Raw genomic sequence first — 23,937 nt, forward strand, 5'->3', positions numbered from 1 at the left:
CTCTGTCTCTCTCTCTCTCTCTCTCTCTCTCTCTCTGTCTCTCTCTGTCTCTGTCTCTCTCTCTCTCTCTCTGTCTCTCTCTGTCCCTCTCTCTCTCTGTCTCTCTCTCCGTCACACTAATATTTCTCTCTCTCTCTCCCCCAGGTTGGCCATGAACCTGCTGAGGAAGAGGTGGTTACTGTGGCTGGTTTGTGCGCTGCTGACGAACGGGGTGATCTTCCTGGTGCTGTGGAGTTACCGCAGCCCCGCGGGGGATCAGCCCACTGTGTCCCCGTGGACGGAGACCCCCTTCTGGAGGTCTGACTGCCCCCTGGAGTCGCTGTGGAACCGGGAGAAGCGGCAGCTGGCCGAGGCCCAGACCCTGGAGGAGGAGGAGGAGGAGGAGTGCAGGCCCGACACCCAACTGTCCACCACCTTCACCGACTTCCAGCAGCTGCCGCAGCCCATGCAGGATTTCCTGACGTACCGGCACTGCCGGGCCTACCCGCTGGTGCTGGAGCCCCCGCCAGGCTGGTGCAGCGGCAGGCCCCTGTTGTTGTTGGCCATCAAGAGCCGGGCCCAGAGCTTTGCCCGGCGACAGGCTATCCGCCAGACCTGGGGGCGTTTGGCCCAGGGCAGGGCCTGGGATGGGGGTCTAAACGAGACCCCTGATTCAGGCCTAGGTGAGGCTCGAGGCCCAGCTCAGGCTCGAGGCCTAGGCCAGGCCCGAGGCCTGGGTCAATCTCGAGGCCCGGGTCAGTCTCGAGGCCTTGGTCAGGCTCGAGGCCCAGCTCAGGCTGAAGGCCTAGGTCAGGCCCGAGGTCTTGGTCAGGCTCGAGGCCGAGGTCAGGCCCAAGGTCTAGGTCAGGCTCGAGGCCGAGGTCAGGCCCGAGGTCTCGGTCAGGCTCGAGGCCTGGGTCAGGCTCAAGGCCTAGGTCAGGCTCGAGACCCAGGTCAGGTCCAAGGACCAGGCCAGGCCCGAGGCCCGGGTCAGGCCAAAGGCCTAGTCCGCCTGATTTTCCTACTCGGTCTCCCCGAAGGCCCGGGCAGCCTGACGACCCTGCTGGGCTGTGAGAGCCGCCAATACGGCGACCTCCTGCAGTGGGCCTTTCGTGACACCTTCCTCAACCTGACCCTGAAGGAGGTGCTTTTCCAACGGTGGCTGTCCAGCCGCTGCCCCTTCTCTCGCTCCTTCGTCTTCAAGGGGGACGACGACGTGCTGGTCAACACAGCCGGCCTGCTGCGCCTGGTGAGGTCCCTGCGGTCTAACCAAAACCGCCAGCTCTTCCTGGGCGACACCATCTTGGGTGCCCGGCCCAGCCGCAACCCGGCCCTCAAGTATTACGTGCCAGGCGCCTTCTACCGTGGCCCCTACTACCCGCCCTACGCTGGCGGTGCCGGGGTCCTGTACTCGGCTGGCCTGGCCCCCTGGCTGGCCCGTGCTGCCCGCCGTCTCCCCCTCTTCCCCATCGATGATGTCTACACCGGCATGTGCCTGCGCCAGCTGGGCCTTCTGCCCGTGCACCACCCCGGCTTCCGCAGCTTTGGCAGCAACGTCACCCACCGCCGTGACCCCTGCGCTGCCCGCCACCTCCTGATGGTGCACACCCCCAGGCCCCGCGACATGCTGCACCTCTGGGGCCTGCTCCACAAGCCCAATGTCACCTGCGACTGAGGGGGGACGGAAGTGTGGCAGGATAGGAGGGGATAGAGGGAGCGAAGGGCCACCTTTTCTCATCTATGGCCATCGGGGTGGGATAGGATGGTGTTAGAGGGAAGAAGGGCACCCTGGGTACACACCAAAGCTTTGCCTTTTGTGTCACCCTGAGTCCAAAACCCAAGGGAGGGATAGGAGGGGATAGAGGGAGCGAAGGGCCACCCTTTTCTCATCAGCTGCCATCGGGGGGTTAGAATGGCATTCAAGGGAAGAAGGGCAGCCTGAGTACATGCCACTCCTTTGCCTCTCCAGTTACCCTGAGTCCAAAACCCAAGGGAGGGATAGGAGGGGATAGAGGGAGCGAAGGGCCACCATTTCTCATTGCGGTGGGATAGGATGGTGTTAGAGGGAAGAAGGGCAGTCAGGGTACACACCACCGCTTCGTCTTCTGTCTCACCCTGAGTCCTCAACCCAAGGGAGGGATAGGAGGGGATTAGAGGGAGAGAATGGCCACTCCCTTGTATCCACTGCCACCCTGATTCCACAAGCCTAGGGGGATAGAATGGGGTAGAGGGAGCGAAGGGCCACCCCCATGCCCAGTCCTACCACTCCATGTGTGTGAAGCTGTTTCCCGTTCTCCCTGACCCCACCCCGCTGTGCAATGTGGACCTGTTGTTTGCTTGTTTGTGATTACTGTTGTTTATAAAGATTTGCTGAAATAAAGACTTCCTGTTATTCAATCCCGTCCTCAGTCAACCAGTATCGAGTTCCTGAACCCATCGCCAAGACCACATACAATCCCTACAGCCCATTGAACCTGCACCGACCCCCCAACACAGCATTTAACACTGCTGTCTCACAGCGCCCAGGGACCCGGGTTCACACAGTGGGTTAGCACTGCTGTCTCACAGCACCCAGGGACCCGGGTTCACACAGTGGGTTAGCACTGCTGTCTCACAGCGCCCAGGGACCCGGGTTCACACAGTGGGTTAGCGCTGCTGTCTCACAGCGCCCAGGGGACCCGGGTTCACACAGTGGGTTAGCGCTGCTGTCTCACAGCGCCCAGGGACCCGGGTTCACACAGTGGGTTAGCGCTGCTGTCTCACAGCGCCCAGGGACCCGGGTTCACACAGTGGGTTAGCGCTGCTGTCTCACAGTGCCCAGGGACCCGGGTTCACACAGTGGGTTAGCACTGCTGCCTCACAGCGCCCAGGGACCCGGGTTCACACAGTGGGTTAGCACTGCTGTCTCACAGCGCCCAGGGACCCGGGTTCACACAGTGGGTTAGCACTGCTGTCTCACAGTGCCCAGGGACCCGGGTTCACACAGTGGGTTAGCACTGCTGTCTCACAGTGCCCAGGGACCCGGGTTCACACAGTGGGTTAGCGCTGCTGTCTCACAGCGCCCAGGGACCCGGGTTCACACAGTGGGTTAGCGCTGCTGTCTCACAGTGCCCAGGGACCCGGGTTCACACAGTGGGTTAGCGCTGCTGTCTCACAGTGCCCAGGGACCCGGGTTCACACAGTGGGTTAGCGCTGCTCCCTCACAGCGCCCAGGGACCCGGGTTCACACAGTGGGTTAGCGCTGCTGCCTCACAGCGCCCAGGGACCCGGGTTCACACAGTGGGTTAGCACTGCTGTCTCACAGCGCCCAGGGACCCGGGTTCACACAGTGGGTTAGCGCTGCTGTCTCACAGCGCCCAGGGACCCGGGTTCACACAGTGGGTTAGCGCTGCTGTCTCACAGTGCCCAGGGACCCGGGTTCACACAGTGGGTTAGCACTGCTGTCTCACAGTGCCTAGGGACCCGGGTTCACACAGTGGGTTAGCACTGCTGTGAAAGCAGGATTAGGCTATTGAGTTGGACAATCAGCTATGATGGTGATGAATGGGGGAGCAGGCTCAAAGGGCTATGTGCTCCTATCTTCTATGTTTCTGTGTAAATTGTCTATAGTGACCTGGGATTAGTAGAATAAGTATTTGATTTGATTTAATTTGATTATTGTCACAGGTATTAACATACAGTGAAAAGTATTGTTTCTTACCCACTATACAGACAAAGCATACCATTCATAGAGAAGGAGAGAGTGTAGAATGTAGTGTTACAGTCACAGCGAGGGTGTAGAGAAAGATCAATTTAATGCAAATATGTAGGGTTGTGGCGATAGGGCCTGGGTGGGATTGTTGTCGGTGTAGGCTTGATGGGCTGAATGGCCTCCCTTAAGCGTGATGTGGAGATGCCGGTGTTGGACTGGGGTAAACACAGTGAGAAGTCTCACAACATCAGGTTAAAGTCCAACAGGTTTATTTGATAATAAATGCACTAGCTTTCGGAACGCTGCTCCTTCGTCAGGTGACTCACCCCGAAAGCTCGTGGATTTACTGTCAAATAAACCTGTTAGACTGTAACCTATTGTGAGACTCCTTACTCCCTTAAACAGGCAGGGTTCTCTCGTTATAGAATGCTGCCAGAGTCGCCGAGGTTTCCCAGCGGTTTTTGTTTTTATTCCATTATTTACAGCTGTTAAATGTGGGGGATCCCAGTCTGTGTGTGATGGGCTGAATGTCCACCTTCTGAGAGGGGAGGGATTTTGCGTTGTGCAACCTTAAATCCAAGTGAATGCAGAACTTCAAAAAAGAGGGGGGAATTAGCGTTGGCTGGGAAGGTGAGGAAGAGTGAAAGCCAAAAGAAGGGATAGTTGACATATTTGGGGGAGAGAAAAAACAATTTTCATTCGAGGGAACGAGCTGCTTTAAGAGGGGCGGAGCTAGCAGGCGGATGTGACGGAAAAGGGGCGGTGTTGAGGCGCGGAAGGGACGGAAGTGACGATGGTGTAAAAGCGGAAGTGACGGAGAAGGGGCGTTGGCGGAGGAACGGAAGATGCGTCTTCGTGCGCCAAGGGGATGAGCGGAATTGCGTCAGACTGGGGTGAAGGGTGAACCGGACGTGGGTGGCCATCTTGATTGGAGGCGACGTTTTACCGGAGAAGCCGGGAACTCCGCGTTCCCGAGGCCGCGGGCGCACTTTGCGCGTCCCCGATAACATCGTCTGGGACCCCAACCCCTGTGAAGCGCGCTCCCAACTGTTAGAGCCACTTTTCACCTGTCCTGCGCGCTCCCGTGTTCCAGGCCGCGCTCCCGAGGGACTAGTGTGCGTTCCCGGCATATTGGGCCCCCACCCCATCTGAGGGGAGGTCAGAGTTCAGGGTTCGCCCCTGGGGGGGGTCAGGGTTCAGGGTTCGCCCCTGAGGGGGGCGGGGAGTCAGAGTTCAGGGTTCGCCCCTAAGGGGGGGGGGTCAGGGTTCAGGGTTCGCCCCTGAGGAAAGGCCAGGGTTCATCTCCTGAAGGGGGGTTCAGAGTTCAGGGTTCGCACCCCCCTGAGGGGAGGTCAAGGGTCAGGGAATGCCCTCCTAAGGGAAGGTCAGAGTTTGCCTCCTGAGGGGAGGTCAGGGTTCAGAGTTCATCTCCCGGGGGGAGTCAGGGTTCAGAGTTCGTGCCCAAGGAAAGGTCAGGGTTCGCTCCCTAAGGGCAGGTCAGGGCCACACAAGCACCCCCCCATCCCTGTGACCATGGGCTCCTCCAAGAAGCACCGGGAGCGGGACCGCGGCGCCGAAGACTCCGGGCGCCACAAGAAGCACAAACACAAGGAGCGGAAACAGCGGGCGGCGAGCCGGGAGCGCGAGGGGCGCCGGCACCGGGATAGGGAGCGGCGGGCAGCACCAGGGGAGAGCCAGCCCGAGCGCCGCATCAAGAAGGAGAAGACCGAGGAGGCAGGTGAGAGAAAGGGAGAGGCCTTGCCTCGAGGGAGAGGGTGTCTGTGTGACAAACTGCATCACGGTGATTGGGAGAGGGAGGTTGGCTGTGTGATGTGTCCAGGCTTGGGCAGACAAGTGGCAGGAAACATTCTCACCACACAAGTGCCAGGCACTGACCATCACCAGTGAGAGACACTCTAACCACCATCCCTTAACATTCAATGGTGTAACTGAATCCCCCCACTGTCAACATCCTGGGGGTTACCATCACTGAATCCCCCCAACTATCAACATCCTGGGGGTTACCGTCACTGAATCCCCCCCACTATCAACATCCTGGGGGTTACCATCACTGAACCCCCCCACTATCAACATCCTGGGGGTTACCATCACTGAATGCCCCCCCACTATCAACATCCTGGGGGTTACCATCACTGAATGCCCCCCCACTATCAACATCCTGGGGGTTACCATCACTGAATCCCCCCGCTATCAACATCCTGGGGGTTACCATCACTGAATGCCCCCCCCACTATCAACATCCTGGGGGGTACCATCACTGAATCCCCCCACTATCAACATCCTGGGGGTTACCATTGACCAGAAACTGAACTGGACCCAACCATATAAATACCATGGCTCCCAGAGCAGGTCAGAGACTGGGAATCCTGCGGAGAGTAACTCACCTCCTGACTGCCCCCAAAGCCTGTCCACTGGGAATCCTGCGGAGAGTAACTCACCTCCTGACTCCCCTCAAAGACTGTCCGCTGGGAATCCTGTGGGGAGTAACTCACCTCCTGACTCCCCCCAAAGCCTGTCCACCATCTACAAGGACACAAGTCATGAGTGCAATGATCCACTCGCCTGGATGGGTGCGGCTCCCAGCAACACTCGAAAAGCTCGACACCATCCAGGACAAAGCAGCCCCAATCGATCGACACACTAACCACAAACACTCACTCCCTCCACCATTGACACTTAGTGACAGCTGTGTGTACCATCTGCAAGATGCGCTGCAGCGACTCGCCAAGGCTCCTTCAACAGCACCTTCCAAACCCACCACCTCTACCACCTAGATAGGTGGGGGGAGGGGGGGCTGGGCTGATGTCCAATCACAATCCTGGAACTCCCTCCCTAACAGCACTGTGGGTGTACCTACACCACACAGGGACTGCAGCGGGTTCACGATGGCGAGTCATGGACTCCCAAGTGTGTGAATTGCCATCTCCAAGATCTTTGCAATCTTGCGGAGTCCGTGGACCATGTCTATGTTATATGTTATAGGTTGCACACCCTTTTCTGAAAACACAAACTTTTGAAACAAAACTAATGTTTTGTTTGCACTTCAGTCCCACGCTCCTGACCTACTGGCACCTGGTGCGGAGGGGAGTGGGTCAGGATGGCAACCTCCTTCTGAACCTGCTCCTGGGCCTGGTGAAACTCGCCATGAACAGGTCCAGACAGCGGGCGATCGTCGGGGTCGTCCATCCTGACTGTCTACCCCTCTACCACGGCTACATTCATAGCTGGGTGTCCCTGGAAAGGGAGAATGCAGTGTCCACGGGTGCAGTGTCTGCCTTCTGTGCCCTCTGGGCATCACAGGGGCTGGTGTTTATTATAGACCCTGATAATCACATTTTAATTTGACGTTTTAAGTTTCTTTTCTGCTTTGATTTTTGGTTCAGGCGGTTCTCCCCCCTTTTGGGGAGCTGCCCCTTTTTAAGTTGTCCCTCAGTTAATTTGATTTTGTATAATTGGTTGGGTACACAGAAAGAAGTACACTTTTTCAAGGGACAGTTTCATTCCTACTCAATGTTTTTAAAATCCTGCAGTGCAGACGGAGGCCATTCGGCCCATCACGTTCAATCACAGTCCCACTCAGACCCTATCCCCTTACATTTACCCTGGCTAGTTCCCCCTGACACAAAGGGGCAATTTAGCATGGCCAATCCACCTAATTGGCACATCTTTGGACTGCAGAAGGAAACTGGAGCATCTGGAGGAAACCCACGCAGACACTGGGGAGGAGTAAATGCAGACTCTGCACAGACAGTGACCCAAGCTGGGAATCGAACCCGGGGTCCCTGGCGCTGTGAGACAGCAGTGCTGACCCACTGTGTCACCATTAGGGACCGGGGGTAAATGTGGGGCCTGGCCAGCGATGCTCACATCCAGTAAATAAATTTTTTTTAAAAACATGGTGCTGATGATGGTGAGAGCGGTTCGGGCTTGAGGGAATGTCTCTGACTGTCCGCGGGGTTTTAGAGAGGGATGTCTCTCTCTCTGTGTACCGATAGAATGGATAGGGGCAGGGCTGGGTGATTGTGTTTTCTGTCCCCAGTTAATGAACCTTCTTCTTATCTCCCCGTTCTCTCAATCTTTAGCTCCGGGAGCGAAATCAGGTGCTGCCAATACCTCTCTCAGCATTGAAGAGTCCAAGTGAGTGAACAAATACTTCCTCTGCTGCCCTCTGTTCCTCTCCCCTTTGTGTGCAGTGAACGTACAGCGTAGAGATAAGACCCTTCAGCCGTGTGAATCTCCCAGCCGTACTTCCTAAACACCCTGACTTCTCTGAACAGGCACTGCAGACCAGTGGCTGTGGCTAATTGTGTAATGCAGTGTTCACATGCCAGTCTGTGTCTCTGCCTCCCTCTCACAGAATAGAATCCCAGTGCAGAAGGTCTCCGTTTGACCCATTGAACCTGCACCGTTTCGTATCCAGATTTACCCCGTAACCATACGCATTTACCCCACTAATTCCCCAAACCTACACATCTTTGGATACTAAGGGGCAGTTTAGCATGGCCAATCCACCCAACCTGTACATCTTTGGGAGGAAACTACAGTGACCTGAGGCCAGAATCGAACCTGGGTCCCCAGCGCTGTGAGGGTAAACACTGTGCTACGGTGAGTCAGGGTGCTAACCACTGTGCCACCCTCTGAATCAGAAAGTGGTGGTTTAGAGTCTCATTTGACCATAAGACCCAGGCCCACAGTCCCGGGTGTCACACTGAAGGAGTGCTACATTATCGGGAGGTTCATCTTTTGGATGAGATGTTTAACCTTCTACCTCTACAGAGTCTTGAATGTAGCCCAATCCATCAGGCAAACCAGCCTCCCATCCATTGACTCTGTCTACAGTTCCCGCTGCCTCGGGAAAAGCAGCCAGCATAATTAAGGACCCCACGCACCCCGGACGTTCTCTCTTCCACATTCTTCCATTGGGAAAAAGATACAAAAGTCTGAGGTCACGTACCAACCGACTCAAGAACAGCTTCTTCCCTGCTGCTGTCAGACTTTTGAATGGACCTACCTCACATTAAGTTGATCTTTCTCTACACCCTAGCTATGACTGTAACACTACATTCTGCACCCTCTCCTTCACCTCTGTGTACTCGAATAGTAGCATTTTCACTGTGTTCCAATACATGTGACAATATTAAATCAAATACTTAGGATATATAAAATCTCAGGGGCAGTTATAGAAAGACAAACGGGGTGTTCTCAGCACTCTGTGGTCAATATCTGATTTTAATTTTATTTTATTGTTGTCACATGTATTGGGATACAGTGAAAAATATTGTTTCTTGCGCACTGTACAGACAAAGCGTACCGTTCATAGAGAAGGGAAGGAGAGTGCAGAATGTAGTTTTACAGTCATAGCGAGGGTGTAGAGAAAGATCAGCTTAATGCGAGGTAAGTCCATTCAAAAGTCTGACAGCAGCAGGGAAGAAGCTGTTCTCAAAGAGGTTTAATTACAACGTTGTTAGAGTTTAAAATAAGTTTGAAGTTTTTAATGAACAATGAAATTCCAGGAGTATAGAACGAGAGTGAAAGATGGACTTAGAATGTGGAAAAGCAAATTACTGCGGATGCTGGAATCTGAAACCAAAAGAGAGAATGCTGGAAAATCTCAGCAGGTCTGGCAGCATCTGTAAGGAGAGAAAAGAGCTGATGTTTCGAGTCCAGCTGACCCGCTCTCTCAGCTGTGAGAAACATCAGCTCTTTTCTCTCCTTACAGATGCTGCCAGAGATTTTCCAGCATTTTCTCTTTTTGAGGTTAGATCATTTGATGAGCAGAGCTTGCAAGAAGTCACTTTGCATCGGTGCTATTTTGAGGGCCCCCCCCACCCTGCCCCAAGCTGTTCGTTGGAGCTTCCTGTGTACAAATTGGCCGTCAGGTTTCCTGCATTACAGCGGCAACTATATTTCAAAAGAGCTTCATTGGCTCTGGGGAGCATCCTGAGGGTGTGAAAGGGGCTTTATATATAAAATATACAAGTCTTTCTAATTGTTCTCTGATGTTCTGTACAGCAAACTGAGAGCAAAGCTCGGTCTGAAGCCACTGGAGGTACAAGAATCGAAGAAAGGTGAGTGACGTTTTGACACTGTTGGTGGGGTGGGGAGGGGGGAAGCCTGGCGTGTCGGGGGCAGGGAGAGTCACGAGTATTAGTAAGATTGGACAGAGAGAGGTCCAGGAGACTGCCAGAATGGGTTCATTCAGTCGAGAATGTAGCCCAATCCACCATGCAAACCAACCTCCCATCCACTGATTCCATCTACACCTCCCATAGGACCCAACAGCAGAATTAGGCCACTCGGCCCATTGATTCTACTCCGCCATTCAATTATGGCTGATATTTTTCTCATCCCCATTCTCCTGCCTTTTCCCCATAATCCCCGATCCCCTTATTAATCAGGAACCTATCTATCTCTGTCTTAAAGACACACAATGACCCGGCCTCCACAGCCTTCTGCGGCAAAGAGTTCCACAGATTCCCCACTCTCTGGTGAAGGCACTCCCCGCTGCCTCGGGAAAAGCAGCCGGTATAATTAAGGACCCCACGCACCCCGGACATTCTCCCTTCCACCTTCTTCCGTTGGGAAAGAGATACAAAAGTCTGAGGTCACGAACCAACTGGCTCAAGAACAGCTTCTTCCCTGCTGCTGTCAGACTTTTGAATGGAGCTGTCTCATATTAAGTTGATCTTTCTCTACACCCTCGCTGTGAGTGTAACACTACATTCTGCACCCTCTCCTTTCCTTCTCTATGAATGGTATGCTTTGCCTGCAGAGTGTGCAAGAAACAATACTTTTCACATGTATACTAATACATGTGACAATAAATCAAATCAAATGGTTTCAAAGAATGAGAGAGGCACTAATTAATGTGGAGAGACTGGGAGAAGCTGGGATTATTCTTACAGCAGGGAAGTTTAAAGGGGGAGATTGAATCGAGGGGTTTAAAATTTGAATCAAGGGGTGAGTTGTTGTGATCTGGAAGGCGCTGCCTGAAAGGGCGGCAGAAGCAGATTCAATAGTGTTATGGCTCCAGGTCAGAAACTCCAAAGTGTTTCATGAACCCGCCTGAATCATAAGTTTTACACCTTGAATTTGGCTGGGATAAACATGAGATGTTTCAATTGAGGTATGATTCAATGGAGCTTTTACCAGACAAAGCTTCTTTAAGAATATAGTTAACACGTATAGTAAGAAAATTAGCAAGGACTTTACAATTACAAACAAGAAACAAAACAACCACTATAATGGATAGTCCTTAATAAATATACCTAATATGTTCCAATCAAACCAAAACCCATAGACAAAAGGTCATCTGGACTCGAAACATCAGCTGTTTTCTCTCCTTACAAATGCGGCCAGACCTGCTGCTGAGATTTTCCAGCATTTGGTTTCAGATTCCAGCATCTGCTTTTACCCAGAGACAAAAACCTTTTAACAGGTTCAATGCAGCACAGTCTACTGCTCACGTGATGCTGGAAATGGAATCCTTTGGCTGAAGTCTGCAGTTTTCGGATTCGCTCCAAAGACAAGGCAGCTTCCCAAAACACCAGAGAGACTCGGGACTTGCTGCGCCCACCCCCCCCGCAGTAGCAGATTTTCACCCTTTGGGAAAACAAATGAATTTCCAAAGCAGGATAAAACTGGGAAGAGAGAGAGAGAGACATCTCTTTCAGCGATGCTGCTAACTCCACTCCCAAAACAGGAAATCAATCCTTGTTAACTGACCTACCCACAGCTTTTATTCTCTTTCAAACAATGACATCACCTCAGGCTCAGAGCATGAATTAAATAAAAACCTTTGAAGGTACACTAACCTCACAACAGGAACTTGGGGGGAGTATTGGGAAATACTGGGGAAGGGAAGAGTCAGGGGGAGAGAGGGGGACTAACTGGATAGATCGTTCGAAGAGTTGGCACAGTCACGGTGGGCCGAATGGCCTCCCATACCCTGCAAACAAGAGCGAGGTGGGTGAAGTAAAGTAACGTTTGTTTATTAGTGTCACAAGTAAGGCTTACATTAACACTGCAATGAAGTTACTGTGAAAATCCCCCAGTCGCCACACTCTGGTACAGTGAGGGAGAGTTTAGCGCGGCCAATGCACCCTAACCAGCACGTCCTTCGGACTGCGGAAGGAAACCGGAGCAGCCGGAGGAAACCCACGCAGACACGGGGAGAATGTGCAGACTCCATACAGGCAGTGACCCAAGCCGGGAATCGAACCTGAGTCCCTGGCGCTGTGAGGCTGCAGTGCTGCCTGAGAAGGTGCCACGCTGGAGGTTGGCAAGCTTCCTGGGGCAGACAGGGAGAGGGCAGTTGTTCAGAGTCTGAAACCCGAGGGGAAAGGTTGCTGTGAGGAGTTGGGATTTGAAGGTGGGACAAGTATCTTGTTTTCGACACTGAGAATGGAGGGAGTAATGACTGCAGTTCTTGTGGCGTCTATTTCCTTAGGTTTAATATTGACTCTCCCTGAACTGCGCCCCCTGGTTTCTGAGCCAGGAGTTTGCTGCTCTGAGTCTCACTCCGGAGTTGCCAGCACTGAGGGAGCACCTGTGAGAGGTTCAACCTGAACTCCTCCCCAGTGGGTACAAGAGCTTCCACAACTACCTACTGGGAGGAGAGTGGGGAAGTTCCCCTCCAATATTTGCCCCTCGCTGGTACTTGTCACTCTGCAGTCCATAAGATATAGGAGCAGAATATGGCCATTCGGCCCATCAAGTCTGCTCTGCCATGGCTGATAAGTTTCTCAACCCCATTCTCCCACCTTTTCCCTATAACCTTTGACCTCCTCACCAATCGAGAATCTATCTCTGTCTCCAATGCACTCAATGACCCGGCCTTCTCTGTAGCAACGAATCCCACAGATTCACCCACCCTCTGGCTGAAGAAATTCCTCCTCGTCTCCGTTCTAAAGGGCTGTCCCCTTACTCTGAGGCTGTGCCCTCGGATCCCAGTCTCTCTGACTAATAGAACATAGAACATTACAGCGCAGAACAGGCCCTTCGGCCCACGATGTTGCGCCGACCAGTTTAAAAAAAAAACAACAATGACCCACTAACCTAAACCAATCCCTTTTCGTCCATAAACCTGTCCACAGACCTCTTAAACGCCCCCAAACTAGGCGCATTTACAACTGCAGCAGGCAGGGCATTCCAATCCCTCACCACCCTCTGGGTAAAGAACCTACCCCTGACATCTGTCCTATAACTACCCCCCCCTTAGTTTAAAGCCATGCCCCCTCGTGCTAGCTTTCTCCATCCGAGGAAAAAGGCTATCACTATTCACCCTATCTAAACCTCTAATCATCTTATATGTTTCAATAAGATCCCCTCTTAGCCGCCTTCTTTCCAGCGAAAACAACCCCAAATCCCTCAGCCTCTCCTCATAGGATCTCCCCTCCATACCAGGCAACATCCTGGTAAACCTCCTCTGCACCCTCTCCAAAGCCTCCACGTCCTTCCTGTAATGTGGGGACCAGAACTGCACACAGTACTCCAAGTGCGGCCGCACCAGAGTTGTGTACAGTTGCAACATAACGCTGCGACTCCTAAATTCAATCCCCCTACCAATAAACGCCAAGACACTGTATGCCTTCTTAACAACCTTATCTACTTGATTCCCAACTTTCAGGGATCTATGTACACATACACCTAGATCCCTCTGCTCCTCCACACTATTCAAAGTCTTCCCGTTAGCCCTATACTCAACACATCTGTTACTCCTACCGAAATGAATTACCTCACATTTCTCTGCATTAAACTCCATCCGCCACCTCTCGGCCCAGCTCTGCAACCTGTCCAAGTCTTCCTGCAAACTATGACACCCTTCCTCACAATCTACCACACCTCCGACTTTGGTGGAAACATCTTCCCCACGGTCCACTCTATCCAGGGCCTTTCGGTATTCTGTAAGTTTCAACGAGATGCCCCCCCTCATCCTTCTAAACTCCATCGAGCACAGACCCAGAGTCCTCAACCGCTCCTCATACAGTCAGTGGGATCTTGCTGTGTACAGATTGGCAGCCAGGATTCTTTTTGTTAGATTGACAATGTCGCCATTTGTTGATAGTGCCTCGTGACTCCCCTTCCTGAGGGAGGGACGGGGGGACCGAGGGAGGGACGGGGGGGGACTGAGCCGCAGGAACACACTTTGATGTTTTTCCCCCTCTTGCTCCCTCTCCTCCATCCCCCTTTTCTCAGCCGAGGTGGGGACGAAGGAAGACCCCGTGGTGGTTCCAGCGATTAACCCCATTGCCACCAAGCAGCAGGAGGATATCCGGGTGAAGCTAGCTGCCCTGAAGGAGAAACGTCTTCTCAACCAGAAACTCGGGTAGGTCTGAGCTGGCGAGCCTGTGGTATCCCTGTGGCTGCACCGTCTGGTAAAGGTGGCAATTTCACTCCGTTAATAATCCAGGTTAGCACTTTTCGGGGGGGGGTGGAGAGAGAGAGACAGACAGACACACAGCACAGGTTCAAATCTCACCACGGCGGCTGGGGGGATTTAAATTCCAAGAGTGAAAAGTTGGTATGTATGTGTCTGTCTCAGTAATAGTAAGAAATCTCACAGCACCAGGTTAAAGTCCAACAGGTTTATTTGGTAGCAAATGCTACTAGCTTTCGGAGAGCTGCTCCCTCATCAGGTAACGTGACAAAGACTTACCTGATGATGGAGCAGCGCTCTGAAAGCTAGTGGCTTTTGCTACCAAATAAACCTGTTGGATTTTAACCTGGTGTTGTGAGATTTCTTACTGTGTTTACCCCAGTCCAACACCAACATCTCCACATCAGTAATAGTGACCATCGATTGTCGTTTTAAAAACAAAACCCATCCCTACAGTGCAGGATGAGGCCATTCGGTCCATCGAGTCTGCACTGACCACAGTTCCATTCGGAGCCTATCCCCTGTAACCCCATGCATTTACCCTAGCTAGTGCCCCTGCCACTAAGGGGCGATTTAGCATGGCCAATTTATCTAACCTGCACGTGTTTAGACTGTGGGAGGAAACTGGAGCACCCGGAGAAAACCCACACAGACGCGGGGAGAACGTTCAGACTCCACACGTGCACACACACATATACACACTCTCTTACCTGCTGTGTCTGTGTACTGGCTTTTTGTTTTGTGTGCGCAAGTAACCCCCCCCCCGCCCCCCCAAGTCCCTTTGTGCTGCAGGTTTCCTCCAGTAACGCTCTGTTCTTTCGTTCTCCCTTCCAATATGAACAACTTCACATTTTCCCATCTTATTGGAGAGGGTACAGGAAAGATTTACCAGGATGTTGCCCTGGTGTGGAGGGCATCAGCTATGAGGAGAGGTTGGAGAAACTTGGTTTGTTCCCACTGGAGCGACGGGGGTTGAAGGGAGACCTGATAGAAGTCTACAGGATTATGAGATGCATGGACAGAATGGATAGTCAGAAGCTTTTTCCCAGAGTGGAAGTGTCAGTTACTAGGGGGAGCAGGTTTAAGCTGTGAGGGGCAAGGTTTAAAGGAGATGTGGGGTGCTGGCTTTTAACATGAGGGTGATGAATGTCTGGGGAGGTGGTGGGAGCAGATATGACAGCAGCACTTAAGGGCCGATTAGACAAATCCATGAATAGGATGGGAATGGAAGGATCCGGACTGTGGAGTCGCTTACGGTTTTAGTTTAGGCCAACATCATGATCGGTGCAGGCTTGGAGGGGCCGAAGGGCCTGTCCCTGTGCTGTACTGTTCTCTGTTTATATCTCATTGACCATCTCATTGCCCCGTGCTCCCTCACAGGAAGGTGAAATCTCTGGGGGACGATGATGCCTGGCTTGATGATGCCATGGCCTGGGTGGAGAAGAGCAGGAAATTGCAGCGGGAGAAGGAGATGGCCGAGAAGAGGGTGAGTATCGGTAGCGGGGAGAGAGGGGGGTCACGGGGGGAGAGTGTGTGGGGGATTGTTGAGGGAGAGTGTGTGTATGTGTGGGTGCTGGGGGAGAGACAGGCAGCGGCAGGGTGGGGGAGCTGGGCTGTGGGAAGGGGTGTGTGGACGTGTGTGTGGGTTGGGGGGGGGGGGTTTGTTGGGGGCGGGTGTGCGGGGGGGCGCTGGGGGAGAGAGTGCGCGTTTGGGGGGGCGCTGGGGGAGAGAGTGCGCGTTTGGGGGGGGCGCTGGGGGAGAGAGTGCGCGTTGGGGGGGGCGCTGGGGGAGAGAGTGCGCGTTTGGGGGGGGCGCTGGGGGAGAGAGTGCGCGTTGGGGGGGGCGCTGGGGGAGAGAGTGCGCGTTGGGGGGGGCGCTGGGGGAGAGAGTGCGCGTTGGGGGGGGCGCTGGGGGAGAGAGTGCGCGTTGGGGGGGGCGCTGGGGGAGAGAGTGCGCGTTTGGGGGGGGCGCTGGGGGAGAGAGTGCGCGTTTGGGGGGGCGCTGGGGGAGAGAGTGCGCGTTTGGGGGGGGCGCTGGGGGAGAGAGTGCGCGTTTGGGGGGGGCGCTGGGGGAGAGAGTGCGCGTTTGGGGGGGCGCTGGGGGAGAGAGTGCGCGTTTGGGGGGGGCGCTGGGGGAGAGACAGGCAGCGGCAGGGTGGGGGAGCTGGGCTGTGGGCTAGGGGAGTGTGGATGTGTGCGTCAGGGATTGTACAAAGCCTCAGCAATACCCGTGGCACTGAGCGAGCAGCCAATTCCTGACATCACCCTCAGAGTTAAAGATCTTTCCTCAATGCCTGTGTCTTTGGGGAATTCATTACAGGCCAAGCTCCTCGAGGAGATGGACGAAGAGTTCGGTGTCAGTAACCTGATCGAGGAGGAGTTACAAACACAGAGACAGGTGAGGGAGCTCAGTGTTTCAGTGGTGGGGGGGCGGAGAGGGAGAGAGTGCGAGTGCGGGGGAGACCTGGCTTGACTGGGGAAGTGCCAGGGCATCCTTCCATCCCTAGCCCGACTCACCTTCCTCCTTCCCCCACCTTACACACCTCCGCATGGATTTCAGAATGTAGGGGCCACAAGAGAACAGCCTGGGGTAAAAGCTGAACACTGCCGATGCTGGAATCTGAAACAAAAACAAAATGCTGGAAAATCTCAGCAGGTCTGGCAGCATCTGTGGAGAGAGAACAGAGCCAATGTTTCCAGTCTGGGTGACCCTTCGTCAGACAACACACTGGGACTCTCCGTGGTGATGGTGGGATTGGGGTTTGTGCTCTGTCTGTCCTGGGAGTGTTTGATGGGGGGACAGTGTAGAGGGAGCTTTACTCTGTATCTAACCCCATGCTGTACCTGTCCTGGGATGGGGGACAGTGTAGAGGGAGCTTTACTCTGTATCTAACCCCGTGCTGTACCTGTCCTGGGAGTGTTTGATGGGGACAGTGTAGAGGGAGTTTTACTCTGTATCTAACCCCATGCTGTACCTGTCCTGGGAGTGTTTGATGGGGGGACAGTGTAGAGGGAGCTTTACTCTGTATCTAACCCCGTGCTGTACCTGTCCTGGGAGTGTTTGATGGGGGGGGACAGTGTAGAGGGAGCTTTACTCTGTATCTAACCCCGTGCTGTACCTGTCCTGGGAGTGTTTGATGGGGGACAGTGTAGAGGGAGTTTTACTCTGTATCTAACCCCGTGCTGTACCTGTCCTGGGAGTGTTTGATGGGGGACAGTGTAGAGGGAGCTTTACTCTGTATCTAACCCCATACTGTACCTGTCCTGGGAGTGTTTGATGGGGGGGACAGTGTAGAGGGAGTTTTACTCTGTATCTAACCCCGTGCTGTACCTGTCCTGGGAGTGTTTGATGGGGACAGTGTAGAGGGAGCTTTACTCTGTATCTGGGTGCAGCAGGAGCCATACCAAGCTGTGATATATATGGAAAGGATGTTTCTATGGTGCACCTGTAAACATTTGAGAGAGTCGGAGAGGATATGTTAGTGAAAGGTTTTGGGTTGTGTGTGGCAGAGGGGATTGGGGGGTGCCCTACAATCCAATGGGCCATGATCTTATTGAATTGGGGGAGCAGGCTGGAAGGGCTGAGTGGCCTTACTCCTTGTCCCTATGTTCTGGTACAGTTCACCATGGCAAATCTGCTTTGGGTTTCCGTAGCCATACCGGAGGACACAGGCTGCCCATCGAAGATAAATCCTCCGAGGGGTGAACCCCAGGCTGTTAAGCCCAGCACGTGATCGGGGCAGCACAGTGGGTTAGCACAGCTGCCTCTCACAGTCAGGATCCTGGGTTCAATTCCAGCCTCGGGTCACTGTCTGTGTGGAGTTTACACATTCTCCCCATGTCTGAGTGGGTTTCCTCCAATGGCTCCAGTTCCTCACCCCAGTTCAAAGATGTGCAGGTTAGGTGGATTGGCCATGCTAAATTGTCCCTTAGTGGGTGGGGATGAGCTAGGGTGAATGTTACGAGAATAGAGGTTGAGTGGGATTGTGGTCGATACAGACTCAATGGGCTGTATCCATAGGGGGACCTTGTGTATGAAAGGAACACGGCAGTATATACAGCGAGCGAGGAGTGTTCTTAATCACCACGCACCCTAGATACACTCTGTGACGGCAGGAGATGGGGGTTGGAGTCATGCAGGGAACCGTACAGTAACCACTTTCTCTCTTTCTTCATCCCTTTCAAAGTCTGCCTATACGTCCCGGGACCTGAAGGGGCTCACAGTCCAGCACGATATTGAGGCTTTCAAGGAGGGAGAGGCTGTGGTGCTGACGCTGAAGGATAAAGGTAAGCGCGGTGGGAGAGAGGGAAATGGAAATTAAAACCGTAACATTCAGAGCTCTCCCGCTGTCGGCTCATATCAGGTTCAGTAACACACAAGGTTTTGTGTTGAGTGGGGGCAGTAAAGCTTAGGGCGGGTGAACAGATTGAAGGTGTCTGATGGTAATCTCATAATCCCTACAGTGCCGTTCAGCCCATTGTGTCTCTGTGCTGGCACAGTGGGTTAGCACTGCTGCCTCACAGCGCCCAGGGACCCGGGTTCACACAGTGGGTTAGCACTGCTGCCTCACAGTGCCCAGGGACCCGGGTTCACACAGTGGGTTAGCACTGCTGTCTCACAGCGCCCAGGGACCCGGGTTCACACAGTGGGTTAGCACTGCTGTCTCACAGCGCCCAGGGACCCGGGTTCACACAGTGGGTTAGCACTGCTGTCTCACAGCGCCCAGGGACCCGGGTTCACACAGTGGGTTAGCACTGCTGTCTCACAGTGCCCAGGGACCCGGGTTCACACAGTGGGTTAGCACTGCTGTCTCACAGTGCCCAGGGACCCGGGTTCGATTCCCGGCTTGGGTCACTGTCTGTGTGGAGTCTGCACATTCTCCCTGTGTCTGTGTGGGTTTCCTCCAAGTGCTCTGGTTTCCTCCCACACTCTGAAAGACATGCAGGTTAGGTGAATTGGCTGTGCTAAATTCTCCCTCTGTATACCTGAACAGGTGCCGGAGTGTGTCAGCTAGGGCATTTTTCACAGTAACTTCATTGCAGCGTGAATGTAAACCTTACTTGTGATACTGATAAAATTTTAAAAATTTGAGGACAGAAATCACACAGTGGACAGGATAGACTCTGCAGGTTTTGGACAAGGAGAGGTGTGTGTGTGTGGGGTGATTTACACTGTTTGGGGGGAGAGGGTAGAAGGGTTGTTTCTGAGAGGGGGAGGAACACTGGCGCCAGGGGTCGAGCTCTCGCTGGGAGGAGAGATGAAGCTGTACCGTGTAACGCTGTGTCACTTGTACTCCCTCCCAGGGGTCCTGGATGAGGAAGATGACGTCCTTGTCAACGTCAACATTTTGGACAAGGAGCGAGCCACCAAGAACGTGGAGCAGAAGAAGAAGAAGCCCGACTATAAACCGTACGAGGAGGAGGAGAGTGTCGACGATATGGCCGTGGTGAGACCCCTACACAGGCCCCTTCTCACTCGGGACAGCGCTGCAGTGTGAGGCAGTGGCGATGGGTGTTGGTGAGGCTGCCCCCTCACCCAGACCGATGTCCCACCTTCTGTATGTCCCGCTGTTAGCCAAGTTTATCTTACTGTGCAGAGCTGAGAATCAGCCAGGGTTCCTGCTCCTGATCACTGTCCAGTGATCCCTGGGTTAGAGAGAGAGAGAGGGGAAATCAGCCAGGGTTCCTGCTCCTGATCACTGTCCAGTGATCCCTGGGTTAGAGAGAGAGAGGGGGGAAATCAGCCAGGGTTCCTGCTCCTGATCACTGTCCAGTGATCCCTGGGTTAGAGAGAGAGAGGGGAAATCAGCCAGGGTTCCTGCTCCTGATCACTGTCCAGTGATCCCTGGGTTAGAGAGAGAGGGGAAATCAGCCAGGGTTCCTGCCCCTGATCACTGTCCAGTGATCCCTGGGTTCGGGTGTGAGAGTGGGTGAGTCAGCCAGGGACTGATGGGAAAGTATCGCACCCAGGGTTCGAATGGCCTCTGACTGTTTCTTGCTCTCCTTCTGTTTCCAAGTTCAAGGCCAAGTCGATCCTGTCCAAGTACGATGAGGAGATTGACGGTGAGAAGAAGAAATCCTTCAAGCTAGAGGCTGGTGGGACGGCCGATGGCTCGTGGGAGCGGGAGCTGCAGCAGATCCGGGAGACCCTACGGAACCAGGCACAGACCCTGGACATGCCACAGATGAAACTGGCATCTGAATTCTACACCGAGGAGGAGATGGTGAGGCTGGGGGGCAGTGGGAGTGGCCCTGAGGTGGAATGAATGCTGTATCACCATGCTCTGGGTCTGGCCACACTGCTAACTTCTCTCTCTCTCTCTCTGTCTGTCTCATTCTGTCTCTCTCTCTCTCTCTGTCTGTCTCTCTCGCGCTCCCAGGTCACGTTTAAGAAAACCAAAAGGAGAGTGAAGAAGATTCGGAAGAAGGAAACTGCGCTCAAAGCAGACGATCTTCTTGCCCAAGGGCACGAAAGCACCGTGTCAGACTACGGATCCAGGTGAGTTGTGCCCTGACTGCTGCGCAGTTTTGTTTCTCGTGGGGTGGGGGGGTCGTTGCTGACGAGCCCAGCGTTCATTCCCCATCCCTGATTGCCCCCATGAGCTGTGTCTCACTCGGCCCATTTCGGGGAGGCGGTGGGGGTGGTTGAGAGTCTCCCACATTGCTGTGTCTCTGGAGTCCCATGTAGACCAGACTGGGGTGAGGACGGCAGATTTCCTTCCCTAAAGGGAACCAGATGGGTTTTTCCGATAATGGATCATAGTTGTCACGGTTACCGTGACTGTGGCTAAGTATCGAATCCTTCGACAGCACCTTCCAAACCCGCCACCTCTACCACCTAGAAGGACAAGGTGGGGGGCAGCAGACACATGGGGAACACCACCAGCTGCAAGATCCCCCTCCAAGCCACTCACCATCCTGACGCGGAAATATATCGGCCGTTCCTTCACTGTGGCTGGGGTCAAAATCCTGGAACTCCCTCCCTAACAGCACTGTGGGTGTACCTACACCACACACGGGGACTGACTGATGTCCAATCACAATCCTGGAACTCCCTCCCTAACAGCACTGTGGGTGTACCTACACCACACACGGGGACTGACTGATGTCCAATCACAATCCTGGAACTCCCTCCCTAACAGCGCTGTGGGTGTATCTACACCACACGGGGACTGCAGCAATTTCAAGATGGCAGCTCACCCACCACCTTCTCCAGGGGGCAGTTGTGGGTGGGGGGTAAATGCTGGGTAATAAATGCCAGCGACACCCACGCCCTGTGAAATTACTTGTTTTGCGGATTATTATTAAGTTACGGAGGGATTGCTGTTATGGAGCCTCTCACTCCCCCATTTGAGATTCATTCTGGTGTGCCCACCTTTGACAGAGAACGTGGTCGAGGCTGGAGGTTTAATAATGAGACAGGGACGGAGGCTGAGGGTGATGCAGAACGAGTCGAGGCTGCAGCTCCAGACATACAAACTGCGTCCGATGACGTGCGTGTGGAGAACATGGATATCAGTGACGGTATGTCTGGGTGGGTGTGTTGGCCACATCGATGGGGATTTGCCCTCGTGGCTATGCGTTTGTTCAGATTTGAGCTAAGTGCAAAGAGTTAAAATGCAGTGTGCTGACGTTGGAGAAATGACTTTATTTAACCAAACGATCGAATGGGAGAATGATACGAGGGAGCCCTGAACTCAGACTAAAGAATGTGGGCAGCCGGATATCAGTCTGAAGAAGAATGCCCTGGTGAAGGCAGTTATACATTCCCAAAACCAGATTGCCCTCCTTCCTGCTGGGCACTAACCAGTAACATTAATATAATATAAATCAGTCGATAATTGTCTTGCCAATAAGGTAAAGTTTATTTATTCATGTCACAAGTAAGGCTTACATTAACACCGCAATGAAATTACTGTAAAAATCTCCTAGTCATCACACTCCGGCACCTGTCCGGGTTACACTGAGGGAGAACCAGTAAGTCTTTCGGAATGTGGGAGGAAACCCATGCAGACACGGGGAGAATGTGCAGACTCCACACAGACAGTGACCCGAGCCAGGAATCGAACCTGGGTCTCTGGCACTGTGAGGCAGCAGTGTTAACCCACTGTGTCACCGTGTCCCCGGGAATCGAACCCGGGTCCCTGGCGCTGTGAGACAGCAGTGTTAACCCACTGTGTCACCGTGCCCCCGGGAATCGAACCCGGGTCCCTGGTGCTGTGAGACAGCAGTGTTAACCCACTGTGTCACCGTGCCCCCGGGAATCGAACCCGGGTCCCTGGCTCTGTGAGACAGCAGTGTTAACCCACTGTGTCACCGTGCCCCCGGGAATCGAACCCGGGTCCCTGGCGCTGTGAGACAGCAGTGTTAACCCACTGTGTCACCGTGCCCCCGGGAATCGAACCCGGGTCCCTGGCTCTGTGAGACAGCAGTGTTAACCCACTGTGTCACCGTGTCCCCGGGAATCGAACCCGGGTCCCTGGTGCTGTGAGGCAGCAGTGTTAACCCACTGTGTCACCGTGCCATCCACCTAACTCCAACCAATAGCAATACACATCCAGATCTCATAGGATTTTACTTGTTATTAAATACAGATGTCACCTCCCTTCTGTTACCTAGCGAATGTGGCACGCTGGACAGTGAAATAACCCATGTGATTCTCGACCGACCCTGAGAAATTCTTTCTCTGCTCGTCACCTGTATTATCTCTCGGAGTTGTATGACTGTACTCATAAGGCTAACATTAATAGCCGCCTTCTTCCCAATCACTGCTGACATTACTACAATTCAGGGGAAGTATTGTTGCTTCCCTCTCCTGCCTGGACCTTGCGGTATTTTGTCACTGACTGAGGTTTCACAAAATGTAACCAAAAGTAAAACGCATCCATCTTGTAAATACAGAGCTGCCTTCTATGGCAAAGCCCTGGCTGGGTTGCATTCTCATAGTCCAAGATCATTTGTTCTTAAGTTAGTATTGTGTTAGTGTTCCTAGATCTGTGGTTATGTGGTTATTAGTCTAATTAACCCTCCTTCGACAGGCCAGATCGAGTATAGGATGGCAGATTTCCTTCCCTAAAGGCCACCCATCATCATTCAGACCCTCAGCAATGACTCTCATTGTTTTCTCCCACGCAGTACACTCCACCCATTCCTAGCTCCTCAGTACACTTAAACTCATATGGGCAACATAGAACATTACAGCGCAGAACAGGCCCTTCGGCCCACGATGTTGCGCTGACCACTTAAAAAGCAATGACCTTCTAACCTAAACCAATCCCTTTCCATCCATAAACCTATCCACGGATCTCTTAAACGCCCCCAAACTAGGCGCATTTACAACTGCAGCAGGCAGGGCATTCCAATCCCTCACCACCCTCTGGGTAAAGAACCTAGTGAGCATAGTGGGTTAGCACTGCTCCCTCACAGCGCCAGGGACCCGGGTTCGATTCCCAGAGGCACGGTGACACAGTGGGTTAGCACTGCTCCCTCACAGAGCCAGGGACCCGGGTTCGATTCCCGGGGGCACGGTGACACAGTGGGTTAGCACTGCTGTCTCACAGCGCCAGGGACCCGGGTTCGATTCCCCGGGGACACGGTGACACAGTGGGTTAACACTGCTGTCTCACAGCGCCAGGGACCCGGGTTCGATTCCCGGGGGCACGGTGACACAGTGGGTTAGCACTGCTGTCTCACAGCGCCAGGGACCCGGGTTCGATTCCCGGGGGCACGGTGACACAGTGGGTTAGCACTGCTCCCTCACAGCGCCAGGGACCCGGGTTCGATTCCCGGGGGCACGGTGACACAGTGGGTTAACACTGCTGTCTCACAGCGCCAGGGACCCGGGTTCGATTCCCGGGGGCACGGTGAC

The 23,937-nt window shown here is 53.7% G+C and overlaps 2 protein-coding genes across 2 annotated transcripts in view; both read left to right on the forward strand.

Moving 5' to 3' along the window:
- Positions 1-151: 151 nt before the first annotated feature.
- Positions 152-1,654, forward strand: LOC145339870 (N-acetyllactosaminide beta-1,3-N-acetylglucosaminyltransferase 2-like). The gene has a single exon (XM_080184403.1). The coding sequence runs from the start codon at positions 152-154 to the stop codon at positions 1,652-1,654; it is 1,503 nt and encodes a 500-aa protein (XP_080040529.1).
- Positions 1,655-4,941: 3,287 nt separating this feature from the next.
- The window catches only part of LOC145339867 (U4/U6.U5 tri-snRNP-associated protein 1-like), a 39,931-nt gene continuing 20,935 nt past the window's right edge, over positions 4,942-23,937 (forward strand). The window contains exons 1-11 of the mRNA XM_080184399.1: positions 4,942-5,408; positions 7,774-7,828; positions 9,704-9,759; positions 13,889-14,018; positions 15,450-15,555; positions 16,390-16,467; positions 18,257-18,356; positions 19,374-19,516; positions 20,087-20,293; positions 20,450-20,568; positions 21,454-21,593. Coding sequence (XP_080040525.1) covers positions 5,204-5,408; positions 7,774-7,828; positions 9,704-9,759; positions 13,889-14,018; positions 15,450-15,555; positions 16,390-16,467; positions 18,257-18,356; positions 19,374-19,516; positions 20,087-20,293; positions 20,450-20,568; positions 21,454-21,593 — 1,339 coding nt within the window. The 5' untranslated portion in view covers positions 4,942-5,203. The remainder of the gene's footprint in view (positions 5,409-7,773; positions 7,829-9,703; positions 9,760-13,888; positions 14,019-15,449; positions 15,556-16,389; positions 16,468-18,256; positions 18,357-19,373; positions 19,517-20,086; positions 20,294-20,449; positions 20,569-21,453; positions 21,594-23,937) is intronic.

This window comes from Carcharhinus amblyrhynchos, unplaced genomic scaffold (genome assembly GCF_965287045.1).
Source record: "Carcharhinus amblyrhynchos unplaced genomic scaffold, sCarAmb.v2.hapA scaffold_713, whole genome shotgun sequence".
Taxonomy (NCBI): domain Eukaryota; kingdom Metazoa; phylum Chordata; class Chondrichthyes; order Carcharhiniformes; family Carcharhinidae; genus Carcharhinus; species Carcharhinus amblyrhynchos.

Bases quoted from the DNA above. Each gene is read 5' to 3' on its own strand.
- LOC145339870 (XM_080184403.1), top strand. From the start codon at position 152: ATGAACCTGCTGAGGAAGAGGTGGTTACTGTGGCTGGTTTGTGCGCTG.